Consider the following 15022-nt stretch of genomic DNA (forward strand, 5'->3'; position numbering starts at 1 on the left):
ATTAGTAAGCCGGTGACTCTGCTTTGATGCCCCCAGGGCAGCGCTGTCCTTCACCTCAGAGGAAAACAAGCTTCTTTCATTCCTTCTGCTATCAGTCCAGGACAGATGATGCTCCGTGTCGCTTCCTCACTTTGTTTCTTCATCTTTATCTCTTGTATCATGTCTATTTAATTAAACTGTTAACCAAACAATTTGGCTTTCTGGGGTTAAATAAAGTTTTCTGGACTGAACTGATTAGTTTACTGATCAGGTAATTAAAGAACAAAGGAGTGACTCAGATCCTCCTCCTAATGGAGGACTGTGTGGTTGATTTTGATGAGTCAGAATGAAGTTAGTGATGAGTTAATCAGTTATTAGGTAATAATTAGTTGATAAATAACAGGAATCTCATGATCCTGAGTACTTTCCTCCTTAATGGTTCTTTATAAAGTGTGAGTAATTAATCGATTGATTCTTAGACATCGGTTGCTGACTTTGATCAATCCATACAGACTGCTTTTGGCCTTTTAAAATTTCTATTTTTTTATATTAATATTGTAATATAATATAAATGACTAATATTTATTTTTAACAATTTATTTAATTAATCTTAATATTTTCTTTTCAGTGTTTTTATTTTGATTTTTTTTACTTATTTTCCACTATATGTATTTTGTTTTATATAATTATAAACAAATGCAGGTGTTAAGGGGTTAATACATTACACAGAGTATTTACCCTTTTGTGTCAAGAGGTGCATTAATACGTAACTATTACTGGGCACCTATTAAATTATTTGTTTTTATTCCTGATTTTCATCATTAAGTATGCAATTTGTTCTCTAAAGTCTTTTTAGGGATCAGTCACAAATGACAAGAAACAGCCGTTTACCCATCTAAAATGAAACAGCGGTAATTATTCTAAGGATAAAATCTTCAGTATGGGCCCATTTCTTCAGTATAAAAGCAGAATCAGAACAGGTTAGTTTTAGTTAAACGTGTTAGGACACGAGGTGTTCTCTGAAGAGATTTGGTACTTTGTTCCACCATCACGGAACCACAAATGAGAAGTCTGGACTGCAACTAACCTGCTGACTATGCAGCTGATGTTGCTGAGACAGTTAGATGCATAGACCAGGGTTGCAGACATATATTAATCTAACATGACTGTGTCAGCTGGTTGGAAATTATCTGGTGTGTGCCGGTTGAGTTGCAGTGACTTGATAATTTATTTAGATTTCATTTTGGGCTGTTGATGTTGGGCTATTGAATCACTGAAAAGTCATGAAGGTGGTTATGATTACCAGGACAGTCTTTTAAAACGGCTGATAGATGGAAGATTTATTGTGTTCCAGACTGTAAAGGGAAAATAAATAACAAAAACCACTGTTATCGGCTCCAGAATTTCACAGTCAATTCATCTGAAGTGTGGTCTTGTATGACAAAATTTAGATACCAAATAACTCTTGTATCCGCACTGATAAAGTCAGTTTGATTGAAGTGGCCACGGGGACTGATGAGTGTTCAGGTGATGTGTCAGTGTTGGTTGTTCAAACATCAGATGTGCAGCCATGAGTTTTGCTAATTGATAGGACTTATCGACGCTGGGAAACCTGCTTGATAACCTTTACAGTAGTTGAGATGAGAGATAACTATGACCCCTGACATACTGAATGAGATTCAGTTGGATGTTTTTTGGTGCAAAGACATAAAACAGAGAAAAGTTAAATGTGGTCAAAGGAGAACTGACCATCAGTAATGAGAGCCGTGTTTCCTCCAAGCTTAGTTGGGGAGAGCACTACAAAAAGGTGAATTTTTTTGACTGAAAAAGTGGTGCGTATTGCAAACAAGAAGGGGCCCCAACATCAAGCCTTGAGGTGCCCCTGTAGAGAGGCAAAAGGGATGTCCATGTTTGTCTTCTATCAGGTCATGTGAAGCAGGATTCAAACCTAGAGCCAGTAGAGATAACAGAGGTGGTTTACCATGTCAAACGCTGTTGGTAAGTCTCACAAGATAAGAAGTGAGGACTAGGCTGCAGCTCGAGCTGCCTTCACTCGGTTGCAGAGGCCCAAAGCAATTATTTGTCAGAAAGGATGATTCACCACTTGGGTGAAGAAGGCGAGACTTGATACCTAACCACTCAGTCGGATGCTCTACTTTACTTGAAGTGACATAAGAGGGGAAGTAGGATTAGAAATGATGATGATGCAGTGAAAGAAAACTTAGGAAGTATTTTTTTTAAAACAGCATGATTAAACAAATATTAACGAATGAGCTGTATGCTGATGTCACCGGCTAATGGTGACTCAGCCAAGAACTACACATGAAAATGTTTAGTATGATCAGTTTGTAGACCGACTCCCTCGTTTCTACAGCTATACGTAACATGGGATAACTCCCCGATCACAAGACCGCTGCTGTTCCTAACAGCGAGGGGAAAAGAATTTAAATATGCTGCACTTGCTACCTGGAATGACATGGAAAAGGTCCTTGGACAGAAGGAGTTGGTTTTGCTACTTTTGATGATATCTGTAGCTTTATTGTCAGTTCTGCAGCATGTACAGGACAAACAGAATGGAAACTATGGTTCTATCAACCTCAGTGCATGAAATACAAGAATATAAGCCAATAAACAAAACAAAACAAACAAGTACTATTACAAAGTAAATTAAACATTATAATTAATAAACAAGGCAAATTACAGTCAGTGCAAAATATGTTTATGGTTCTAGTGCAAAAACAGAAGACTGAGCTAGCTTATGGTCTGGCTAAAGAGATTAAAGTGACTGTGTGCTTGTTCCTGAGGGTGTTAAAAATTCTAAGTGTTGGGGGTATCAGAGTCCAGGGTGTGTGTGTGTATGGAAGGGGGGCAGAGCAGGGAGAGAGCTCAGCACCCTGACAGCCTGGTGGCTGAAGCTGTCCCTCAGTCTGTTGGTCCTGGTCCTGGTCCTGGTCCTGCTCCTGCTCCTGGTCTGCAGGCTCTGCAGTCTCCATCCTGATGGCAGCAGGCTGAAGAAGCGGTGTGACGGGTGGGTGAGGTCTCTCGCGTTGCAGAGGGTTTTTATGGGTGAGGTGAGGTGTAGATGTTTTGCAGGTAGGGGAGAGAGGCACAGACAATCTCCTCAGCTGCTTTCATGATGCGTTGGAGGGTCTTGGAGGCTGCAGGACGTGGATGTCGCTGGTCAGGACACTCTCAATGGTGCCTCTGTAGAAGGTGCACATGGCGGGGCTGGGGCTCTAACTTTGCTCAGTCTGTGGAGGAAGTAGAGGCGCTGGTTAGCTTTCTTGGCCAGTGATGTGGTGTTGATAGTCCAGGAGAGGTCCTCTGTGACTAGCACACCCAGGAAGTTGGTGCTGCTCACTGTCTCCACCATAGCACCGTTAATGGTCACAGGTGCATGCCGGGGGCGCGTTCTCCTGAAGTCCATAACAATCTCCTTTGTCTTCTCCACGTTCAGAGAGATTGTTGTGTTCACACCACATAGCTAGGTGGTTCACCTCGGTCCTCGTGTTCAGTGTGGTGATGCTGGGTGTGTTCCTGCTGACCCAAACGGCCTGTGGGCTTCTCGTCAGGAAGTCCAGCAACCAGGTGCACAGTGAGGTGTTCCCAGATGGTCCAGTGTCAGAATGAGCTGTTGGAAGATGATTGTGTTGAATGCCGAACGGAAGCATATGAACAGCATTCTGACGTAAGAGTCTTTTGTGTCCAGATGTGTGAGGGCTGTGTGGAGGGCAGTGGAGATGGCATCATTGGTCAAGCTGTTGGACAGATATACAAACTGGAAGGGTCCAGGGAGAGTGGGAGGACAGAGTTTATGTGTTTCAACAACAGCAGTTCGAAACACTTTATAAGAATGGAAGTGACGGCTACTGGACAGTAGTCGTTAAAACAGGAGGGCGGCAACGTCTTCGGGACAGGGATGTTGGTGGTAGTTTTGAGGCATGTGGGGACGACAGCCTGGCTTCCTGAGATGTTGAAGATGTCATTTAGCAGAGAGGTGGAGCTGTCACAGGTCTGCAGTTGGGGCTTGTAGTCTGTGATGACCTGTATTCCTCGCCACAGGGTCCGTGTAGCTCTGCTGTTGCTGAAGCAGCGAGGTGTCCTACTTGGGTACTGTTTTTTGCCTTTCTGATGCCGCTTGACAGGTGGTCGGTCTGTCCCCAGGCCCCCCTCATCTCCTACTTCGAAGGCAGGGCTCTGAGCCTTCAGCAGCCTGTGGACTGCCCCTGTCAGTAATGGCTTCTGATTGGCTTAAACAGTGATGGGCTTGGGTACTGTTACATCATCAATGCACTTGGTGATGTAGGCAGTGACGACATCTGTGTACTCCTGGCGGTCTGTGTTATTAAACACATTATTAAACACACTCCAGTCTATGGTGTTAAAACAGTCCTTAAGTACCTCCAGGGATCCTTATGGACACACACGTACCTCTTTGAGAACTGGTTTTGTGACATTAACCAATGGTCTGTATGCTGGCATTGGCATAATAGTGATGTAGTAAGAGGAACCGTGGTATGAGAGGAGGGGTCTTGTAAGCTCCTCTCTAGGTGGTGTGAACCTGGTCCAGTGTGTTGTTTCTGTGTGTTGAAAGTTTGTGTAATTTAAACACTTATTGGGTCTGCATGGTTGAAATCCCCAGCCAAGATGAGAAAGGCATCAGGGTGGGCTGTCTGCTGCACACTGATGTGTTGATACAGGTCATTCAATGCCTCACTCCTGCTCAGAGGAAAGTAAACAGCAACGAGCAGTATAGCTGTAAACTCTTTCAGAAGGTAGAATGGTCAGCATTTAATGATCATAAACTCCACTGAAAGTGAGCAGTGTTTGCAGACCACAGCAGCGTCATGACAGAGTCCCCTGCCACATGTCTTCCCTTCATCAACGAGGGCGCTGTCTGCCTGGAAGCAGGTTAGACACTCGAGCTGAATGGCGTGGTCCGTGACGTTGTTAATGAGCCAAGTTTCCATGAACACATAAACACAGCCCTCTCTCACAGCCTTCTGAGTTGTCCGTAGAATACGTAAATAGTCCAGTTTATTGTCCAAAGAACGCACTCGATGGTGGGAATAGCCGGCTTGTGTAGGCTAGCTGCTAACCTAGCTTGGATACCTCCACTCTTGTACTCTTAGATCCTACTGCTGCCTTTGACATGATAAACCATTAAATTCTGATTTCATGGCTGGAGCAATCAACTATCAAATCTATTTTTACCTTGAGAAGTCTGATGTCCACTCCATCCAGTCCCTTCTTGACTGCCTTTGTGATATTAAGTCATGGATGGCTCTTAATGTTTTCGTTTTTTAATGAATGTAAAACCAAAGTGGTTTTATTTGGTCCTGATCTTTCCACCAGTGCCCCATGTGTTCATCTCTCTACTCTAACCCCACATTTGAAGTCTATTGTCGTCAACATAGCAGAAAAAAGAGATGCTGCTCTTATGTTTGATTATCGCATTATTGGTGGAGTAAAAGTCATCATTTCTTCATCTAAGACATCCATCTAAATTTAAACCCTGCCTTTGTAGGCGTGACTTGGACTCAGTAATCCTCACTTTTATAACCTCCTGGATGGATTGTTGCAACTCTCTGCTAATTAATTAGCCGGGTCCCTCTGTTATGCCTTCAATTAGTGCAAATCCTGCAGCACAAAGAAAACAACAGCACATCACTCTGGTGTTACCCTCATTGCACTGGCTTCCTATTTTTTCATTTGTTTTTTCGCGTCAGCTGACCAGATGCTGCTGGTAATTCTGAAATCATAGAGAAAATTGAGAGGTGATGGAGCTTTTTCTGTTGTGGCCCCAAACAAGCTTCCTCTGCACACAAGACAAGGATGAGTTGATGTTTTTAAATTTCCCTTGAAAACACACTTTTATTGACGTTGCTTTTATTGTGTATTCAGATCTTATTGTGCTGTTAGTTTTTATATGATTTTTATTCCTGTTTACAGTGTTTATATGGTTTATAGATGTGGGGGTTTTATATGTTTTAACTTAGATTTTTAACCTGTATTAGTCCATTTTTCTTGCTAATGAAATGAAAAATACTTTATTAATTTCAAAGGGGAATTCTACTTTAAATAAATGTTAAATGAAATACAGTAAATTAAGGCTAGAAGGCTACTAAGGCTATAAAAACTAATGATTTCCTAATCATTTATATATACATCTTCTACAGCCCAGACTACATTTGGATTTATTAAAGTGGGATTTTATTTGGTTTTGCTTTTCCATTGTTTCATGCTAACTGATCACAACTGAACAGTTAGCATCTTAGGGAAATTTGGTTATTGGTTGCTCCTCGATTTTGTATCTGCACCAGTCACCATGCAAAAGCTCTCCTACATATTTTTCTACTCTAACTTGAAGAAAAATCTAAATTTCATACTCTACCTTGGCGTGGAATCCCTCTACAGGGAGCCATTTTTAAAACGTGTCAGCATCAGCCCATCAAATCCTGAGCACAAACCTTGTATACAGAAGCTGTGAGTGCAGAGGAGCTGATGCTCATGCCATCCTGAGCTGTCTGTACAAACAGAGGTGGGGAGAGAAAAGTGGACTCATCATGCAGTATCTGACATGTTGAAAAGGGAACACTTTTTAATGCCAAAATATTTGATGCAGTAAACTGAAAACAGTTTTCTGAGAACTGTGAGTGCCGTATTAATACTGTAAGAATATTTTCCTCTTCTGTTTGTCTTTTCTTTTCTCCAAAACCCCACACACTTCCCTATTTTAACCCCCCCGTGTTTCCTCTCTTTCAGATCCTGAAATGGCACGGCTATTGTTTCTGATTATTCTCTACGCTCTTCCGTCTCTTGTTGTGCCCATACATAATTCATCAGCTGGAGGTAATTTGTGTGTGTTTGCGATGAGGCATGTGTGGGAATCAGTGTATGAGTGTCTGTTTACAATGTGCATTAATGGACGGCAGGAGCTCCGCAGAGATTGCTAAGTGACCTGAATGAAAAGCTGTTATTTGTGCAGTGGAGCACGGTTCAGCCAAACTGATAATACTTCACGTTGTTATGATATATCTACATTATCTGGAGACAGATAATCCCTCTGTCCTCACACTGTCCTTCTATCACTATTTGTCCTTTGTTCTTTTTGTAGGCTGTGCCATCATCCGGCCTCCCAGGGAGGGCGGGATCCGCTACAGAGGCCTGACACAAGAACAGGTAAAGAGAAGGGAGTTGTAGCAAAATGCAAACACTCTAATTACAGCTTCATGTAAGGAGGGATAGATTAGCTAATGATTGAGTCACGCAGTAACAACACCAACTGCAGCTTAAAATGTGTTTTTTTAAGAAAACCAAGTTTGCACTTTTTCAGTCTTGAAATCAACATGCCACAGTCTGCAGATAATACGCTAACAATCAGCTAAGAAGCTGAGCTAATTGGCTCCTACAGGACAGTTTTGACAAGATCAGTTGTCAGTTATCATAATTATGATGGCAGTGAACTGAGGTGTGACAATTCACAAGAGACAAAAGCCCATGTTGTCAGGAATATGTGTCCAAACCAGGCGTGTCACAGGATCATCAGATGTATTGCTGATTTGTGTCTGCAGTAAATCAGATTCAGTCTTTGTTGAAAACTCGTTCAATACCAAAAACCTTTGTGATTTTAAGCCAAATTGAGGCTAAAAGTATGTGGTCCTTAAAGCTCCAGAGACTTTTTATTTCATTTCCACTGAGGTCTAAATTCCTGCAACAATTACCTTTGCAACAGCACACCTGTCCCAAAACGGTGTAATCCCAGATCATGTTCCCTGTTAGTGGAAAAACAATTAGCCAGATTTGTCTGGAGAAGTATAGAAATAAAGTTGCTATGCCAGAACAGACCTGGCAGATGCAGCCACAGTAGAAGTGCACTCAAAATCTGGCAATGTGTCACCTTCCCACAGCTTGTGGGGACTTGTGGGGCATCTTTAGCCATGAATAGTTCATATCCAAATAATTCAGTATTATACAATCACATGGTGACTTACTGAATTTCAAACTGAGCATCAAAATGTGGAAGAAATGGGATTTAAGTGACTTTGAACATGGCATGGTTGTTGGTCTGAGTATGACAGGAAACTGAGGCTACAATTCACACACACTCACCAACACTGGACAATAGAAGATAGAGAAACGTTGCTGGTCTGATGAGTCTCCATTTCAGCTCCACATTCAGATGCTCGGCTCAGAATCTGCTGGAAACATCATGAAAACATGGATCCATCCTGCCTTGGATCAACGCTTCAGGCTGCTGCTGGTGTGATGGTGGGGGGAGATTTTCTTGGTCCACTTTGGGTCCCTTAGTACCAACATGGCCTGGTTTAACCAGCACAGCCTACCTGAGTATTGTTGCTGACCATGTCCATCCCTTTATGACCACAGTGGAGCATCTTCTTGGTTTTATTGTTATACAACACACCTCTGTATACAACATTTTCTTCATTAAATAAAAAAAAAAGTCAGTTTGGTTGTTGGAACAAAGAAAACAGAAACAAATCTGTTTAAATGTGTCTTTAAAATAATTACTGCATGTAGCAGGAATGTCAAACTCCGGTCCTAATGGGCCACTGTCCTGCAGGTTTTTGATGTTTCCCTGCTCCAACTAGCCTGATGCAAATCAAATGGATCCACCAGCTTCTTGTCAACTTCTGCACAATGACCCATTTATTTGAGTCAGCTGAGTTAAAGCAGGGGAACATCTAAAGCCTGCAGGACAGTGGCCCTCAAGGACCAGAGTTTGAAATCCCTGGTAGACATGTCAGATCCATATTTTCAGTTTGGATCAATGCTGTTGGCTCGTTGATCAATAAATCTGTAATATTACAGTCCTGTAATGAAGCTGACAGTAATTTCAGAAAAGTGTGGCTGTTCTGAACCTGGTTTTAAGATAGGATGGTACATTGAGCCTTACAATCAAGCGTTTATACTCAGACTCACTACAACTCTGTGTGTAGGGTGGAAGGACATGACAGAGAGGACTTTTGACAACTTCCTGCTCTGCAAGACTGTATGCAGTGGGTCAAGCTGCACCTCTAGGACTAAGTCGGCCCTTTGACTCAGCTTCTTCAGTTTGATAGCGTTAGCCACCCTCAGGCATTTTCTCCAGCAGGCACTGACTGCTGCAGACTCATCCACAGCACAGTGCCACAGAAGGACTCAATCTGACTGTGTCTCTTCATGTATGGAGCCGCAGAGGTGTTCTTCCAACAGCAGATTTAATCTTAATTAAATTTTACACTTAACTAAAGAAATAAGAGGGTCCAGCTGCAGCGAGAAAAGCTAAACACAAGGATATGTCAATTTATTTGGCAGTGACTTTAAATGTGGCATGGTTGTTGGTCTGAATATTTACTGGGATTTTCACACACAACCATCTCCAGGGTTTACAGAGAATGGTCTGAAGAAGAGAAAATATCCAGCGAGCAGCAGTTGTCTGAACCAGAATGTCTTGCTGTTGTCAGAGGAGAATGGGCAGACTGGTTGGAGATGATAAAAAGGCAACAGGAAGTTAGATAATCACTGGTTTCAACCAAGGTCTGCAGAACAGCATCTCTGAACACACAACACGCCCAACCTTGAAGCAGATGGGCTACAACAGCAGAAGACACACCGGGTGCCTCCTGTCAGCTAAGAACAGGAAACTGAGGCTACAAATCACACACACTCACCAACACTGGACAATAGAAGATGGAGAAACGTTGCTGGTCTGATGAGTCTCCATTTCAGCTCCACATTCAGATGCTAGACTCAGAATCTGCTGGAAACATCATGAAAACACTTCAGGCTGCTGCTGGTGTAATGGTGGGGGGAGATTTTCTTGGCCCACTTTGGGCCCCTTAGTACCAACGTGGCCTGGTTTAACCAGCACAGCCTACCTGAGTATTGTTGCTGACCATGTCCATCCCTTTATGACCACAGTGGAGCATCTTCTGATGCTACTTCCAGCAGGTTAATGCACCATGTCACAAAGCTCAGATCATCTCCACCTGCTTTCTAGAACATGACAATGAGTTCACTGGACTCCAACGGCCTCCACAGCCACCAGATCTCAGTCCAGTAGAGCAGCTTTGGGATGTGGTGGAACGGGAGATTCTCATCATGGATGCAGCCGACAAACCTGCAGCAACTGTGTGATGCTGTCATGTTGATATGGAGAAAACCTCTGAGGAAGGTTTCCACCACCTTGTTCCATTTATGCCTCCAGGAATTAAGGCAGACCTAGAGGACAAAGTGGTTCAACCAGGTACCAGAAGGTGGATCTGAGAAAGTGGACGATTAGTTTATGTGCTTAAAATTGTCAAATGATGACAAAAAGAGGACCAGATTAAATTTGCGGTCTAAAAATAGTAATCTTGTAGATCTTTAAACAGTTGAGTTGAGACCAATGCAGATGCGGATCTGACAGAGTTGTTCATCTCAAAGATTTGAATTTTTCAAAAACTAAAAGAAGTAAAACTGAAGGATGTTTGAGTTGTGACATTTTAATAGTAATGAAGTGATTTTATCAAAAGAACATGAACAGAAACTATTTCTATGCTTTTCAGATCCACAGCACATCATGACGATTCACAGCAAGTCTCAATAAAGAGACAATTCATGTATTTCACACACAACGGTTGTAATGCGGCTTTGAAGGTAACTGGTTTAGATTAGAGAGGAAGTCCTCACAGATGTCGCCTGACTTACTGGTAAACATAAAAAACCTTGTAATAAAAACCACATTCTATCAAACCGCATGGTGAGAAATGGAGAAAAAACTAGAAGCTGAACTTGACACATATTTAGGAATCCACCTCTGCTGCATCGATTCTCACTGTTCTCATTTTAGCCACATACCATTTTTAAACAGAAGCTAGACTAACTGCAAAGCTCCTGAGATTTTTATCTGCTTATAATCTGAATGCTCTCTTAACATGTTATCATGTGACAAAGTTGGATAAAGTGGTTTTTCAAACAGGAAATCCTGACTCGGACTCCATGTAAAAGAGTTTTCTGTCACTTTTTCAGCACAGCTGGATTTAAATGTTTTTAAATTTTGCACAAATTCCAACAGACTGACCTCACTTAGTTGGTACTAAGTGGTGATCCCAAAGCAAACTTTGGGATCACCACAATTCAAAATAAAGTTGTGTTAGAGGAACACACACATTCATGGCAGGCTCTGGCAACAAGCATTATAGGAGTTTCCAAACCACTTGAAGCAGAACTTATTTGCTGAGACGTACTTATTCCTGCAGTACTACACAGTGACAAGACTGATGATCAATAGGCTTGCTTTTGGGATTTGCAAGAATCCAACTTCCTTGAATCCGTCCCTCGAGAATTTTGCTGAAATATTTTGTGACTGTTGCGACTCTGAAATGGCTGATTTTGCAGCAGCTTTTGTGACAAGAGTTGTGGTGGTTTTCAGTGTTTTTGTCTTCCTTGCAAAAGTGTCTGAAATTTATTTAAAATAATTCAATGAAAACTCAAATTCAGACATTTTTCACTGTGTTAAGCACACAGAAAGATTATTTCACCGTTCAGAACAACAAATTCAGATCAAATCAAATTTTCTTTATAAAGCCTTTTTCATACAAAGCGCACACGTGTTTAACCTAACGTTAGTCTAAGAGCATCATTGTCTGAGTCATATTTTAAGGTTTGATCGGCAATGATGCACAGTGACCCAGCTGTACTAGCAGAGCAGAATACGGTAAATATCACAATTTAGAGAATATTAAACCCCTCCCCCTGCATCCCAAAAGCAAACACAAAAAAATAAAGAAAAAAACTTTTCTGATTCTTTAATCATCTACAGCAGATCTTGATGTCATTAACTCCATCCGGGTGATTTGTTTCATGCTTGTGTATTTCAGACGTTCTCTGGTGGTGTTTTGGTTTTTGGTCATTATTTTAGTCGTAACATGTGACACATTTCTCTCAGACATGTTCAGCAGAAACACAGAACTAAATTTGATGACGCATATCAAGTAATAAGGAGGAGAGCTGTGATTAGACAAAGCTGCATTAAAGCTGCAGTGATTGGACAGAAGGGTGTGGAGAAAAAAGGAGGATTGGCTAAATCTGTGCATAACAGTTTCCTGGAGAGACTGATGGCTGAAAACAGCTGATTGGAACTAGAAGAAGTCTTTAAATTGTGTCAAAACCTTGCATGTTTTACTTTTTCTGTGGTTATTAGCTGTGCGAGCCTCATTTGTGCTCCATGTTAAACATGCATCTGCTTACAGACAGAGTCCTCTGTCCGTCTTCTGTGTCCTTTAGGCGCATAGTTCATTCTGTTTTCAGCTTGCAGATGCAAACCCAGATGTAATGAATAGAGCAGTACCACCAAAAACCACATGAGGCAGCGTTGTTGCAACATAGCGACAAGCAAAAGAAACAGAAGAAGAAGCCATGCTGTTGCACAGACCGTGATCATCTAGTGCGCTGCCTCTTAAGCCTCTTTCAGTAAATGTGTGTTATTGTCATGGAAATTTATGAAACCATTGGTGAGAAATGAAAAGCTTTAGTTGTCTTTTATCTAATTTATTATGCTGAAATCTGCAGAAGTTGTTTACAACATATTCCTTCTCCAACAGTGTTTTTACTCTACTCAGGGCCTCAGCCCACACCCCTCTCAGCCAATACCTGCAGATGTTGAGCTTGTAGACAGTGCATGCATGGAAACAGTTTGAAATAACCTAAACATTCTCTTACTCTCAGCTGGGGTCGGACTATAGTCTAAACCAGTGATTCCCAGCCCTGGTCTTCAAGGCCCACCATCCTGCAGGTCTTAGATGTCTCCCTGCTGCAACACAACTGATTCAAATTAAATGCTCTCTGACAAGCTCTGCCAAAGTCTGCTAATGAGCCATGAATTTGAATCAGGTGTGTTGTAGCAGGGAGACATCTAAGACCTGCAGGATAGTGTCCGTAAGTTCCAGGGTTGGGAATCACTGGTCTAAACCAGTGTTTCCATGCATCCCGATGCTTACAAAGAAATGTGCCACGAAATAGTCTTTAGTTTTGTAGTTAGTTCTGGCTGCTACTTCGTTAATTATAGTTAAAACCATGTCAGTGGCAGAAGGAATTACCAGTTCCTTTGCTATAGTTTGAGGCGCTTTAAATCAGGAGAGTTGAGCTTTTGATGAGATGGATGCTGCTTTAGTAAAACAACTCTGCTATATACGACAGTTGAGTTTATTTCTAATCAACAGGCTTTTCTTTGTGTTCAGGATGAGAAGTCCCCAAGTGGCTTCATACTGTCAGATGCTGATATTTTGAGACATACACACACTTTCATAAATTTATTCATGTTTCGCTAGCAGTGCAAAAACTATACGTTTCATTAAGCCTTGCTGTGCCGCCCCATCATAAGTCTGAAGGTCACTCGGTCTTTCTGAAGACAGGCTGAGTGATTATTTTTATCTGTCCATTAGAAAATCCTCCAATCTGAGCCCCTCCTACTCTGGGAGGAAGTTAGCAGCTGTTTTTAGAAACAGATTGCTGACAAAAAAACAATAAATCAGAAACATAAAACCTTGATTCCTAACTGTTTCACAGCGGAAGTATTGGGAAGCTCAAATAAACCAGATAGCCCTGCAGGAAGAAGCTGCATTAGTGCTCTGATATCAGACAAGATTGAGAGGGACTATCTTCATATGAGTCTGTCTGCAGTGTGATTAAAGCTGCTATGAATTGTTATAAAGCCATGAATATGTTGCGTAAACTTCATTTTATCATATTTATACTACGTGTTTCAGTCCTCTTTAAATAAACATATGCTTGTTTAAAACAAAACAGTCAAACAGTTATTTCCCACCACAAGCTTAGAGATGTAATTCAGGCAGTGACAGCACATTAATTCAGACCATATTGCCCAAAAATGTTTCTTCTAGAGCTTCATTGTCCCGTCCATATGGTCCCTAAGTGAAGAGGAAAAAGAAAACTGGTAGTAGAAAGCATCAATCAAAGCTGTAACCTGACTCTGCCTGCTTCCTTCACAGATCCGCAGTGTGCAGATTCTCCCTGTGGATTATGAGATAGAATACATCTGCAGATCAAACCGGGTGATCGTTGGACCCAACGTCAGGAAGTGTTTACCCAACGGCACATGGACGGACATGGGGCAGGAAAGCAAATGCTGTGAGTCCTTCTTGTTCTTATTTTCAACCTTTTCTCAACCCCTTCACTTATCTCTCTATTTTCCAGATTAAAGAATTGGTTTGGTTAATCTTTGTCGAATTAAAGCTAGTCTTCAGGCATAAAATCAAAGATGTGGACTAAGAAGTGTGATCCCTCACTGGCTGGAGCACAGTCTCCAGATTCCCCCTTTTGAAAATGGAGGCCACCCCTCCAGTCTGCCACTCTTCAGGTGTTGACCTGGACCTCCAAGTGACATTAAAATAGTGGATCATCCAGACAGTCCTACAATATCTAAAAACTAATAGCATCTTGGGGTGAATGTCCCCTACCCCTGTTGCCCTGGGAGACTTTTAACTACCTCTGCCAAGGTAGTGAACATGTCTTCCTCCAAGTCTCTGTCTCCTTAGTGCTCTGCCTCCTTTCAATGCTTGGTGATATCCCCACTTCAGGTCAGCAGTTCTGTCCCAAGGTCAAGAACTACCTGGGATGGACTTCCAGAACTCTTTTGAGGCCAACCAAAAGTTCTTGTCTCTTTTAGCTTCTGCAGCTACTGATGTTGCAGCTCTTTTTGCCATGTACCTGCCAGCTGCTTCAGGTAACCCTGGGACAACCAATTACAGAGACATCTTCTTCTTTAGCTGGACAGTGTCCCTCATGCTGGTGCCCACCAGAGGGACCACCGGTGGGCACCAGCAATGAGGGACAGCACAAACAACCATCTGGCTACAGCTCCTGGAAGCTGTATCATCGTCTAGACTCTGACCATGATCCATTAGAATTACATGTCCCCAACCTCCCCTGGAACATGTGAAAAGCTCTTCTGAAGATGTGTGCTGAAGACCTCATGGATGTGTTCCCCTGCCAGACTTTCCTAGTTCACTCTGACAAACCATTTGTGTTTACTAATCTG

General features: G+C 42.0%; 1 protein-coding gene and 2 long non-coding RNA genes across 3 annotated transcripts in view; 1 reads left to right on the forward strand and 2 right to left on the reverse strand.

Moving 5' to 3' along the window:
• The window catches only part of gabbr1a (gamma-aminobutyric acid (GABA) B receptor, 1a), a 139479-nt gene that overhangs the window by 3977 nt on the left and 120480 nt on the right, over window positions 1-15022 (forward strand). The window contains exons 2-4 of the mRNA XM_041987908.1: window positions 6745-6831; window positions 7097-7161; window positions 13974-14112. Coding sequence (XP_041843842.1) covers window positions 6753-6831; window positions 7097-7161; window positions 13974-14112 — 283 coding nt within the window. The 5' untranslated portion in view covers window positions 6745-6752. The remainder of the gene's footprint in view (window positions 1-6744; window positions 6832-7096; window positions 7162-13973; window positions 14113-15022) is intronic.
• Window positions 10832-12815, reverse strand: LOC121641646. Its single transcript, XR_006010751.1, has 3 exons — window positions 12715-12815; window positions 11846-11848; window positions 10832-10842 (listed from the first exon to the last, which is right to left on the reverse strand). It is a non-coding gene; the product is annotated as an uncharacterized LOC121641646 (long non-coding RNA).
• The window catches only part of LOC121641645, a 35680-nt gene continuing 34681 nt past the window's right edge, over window positions 14024-15022 (reverse strand). The window contains exon 4 of the long non-coding RNA XR_006010750.1: window positions 14024-14110. This is a non-coding gene — a long non-coding RNA (uncharacterized LOC121641645). The remainder of the gene's footprint in view (window positions 14111-15022) is intronic.

The sequence above is a fragment of the Melanotaenia boesemani genome, chromosome 6, assembly GCF_017639745.1.
Source record: "Melanotaenia boesemani isolate fMelBoe1 chromosome 6, fMelBoe1.pri, whole genome shotgun sequence".
Classification (NCBI taxonomy): Eukaryota; Metazoa; Chordata; class Actinopteri; order Atheriniformes; family Melanotaeniidae; genus Melanotaenia; species Melanotaenia boesemani.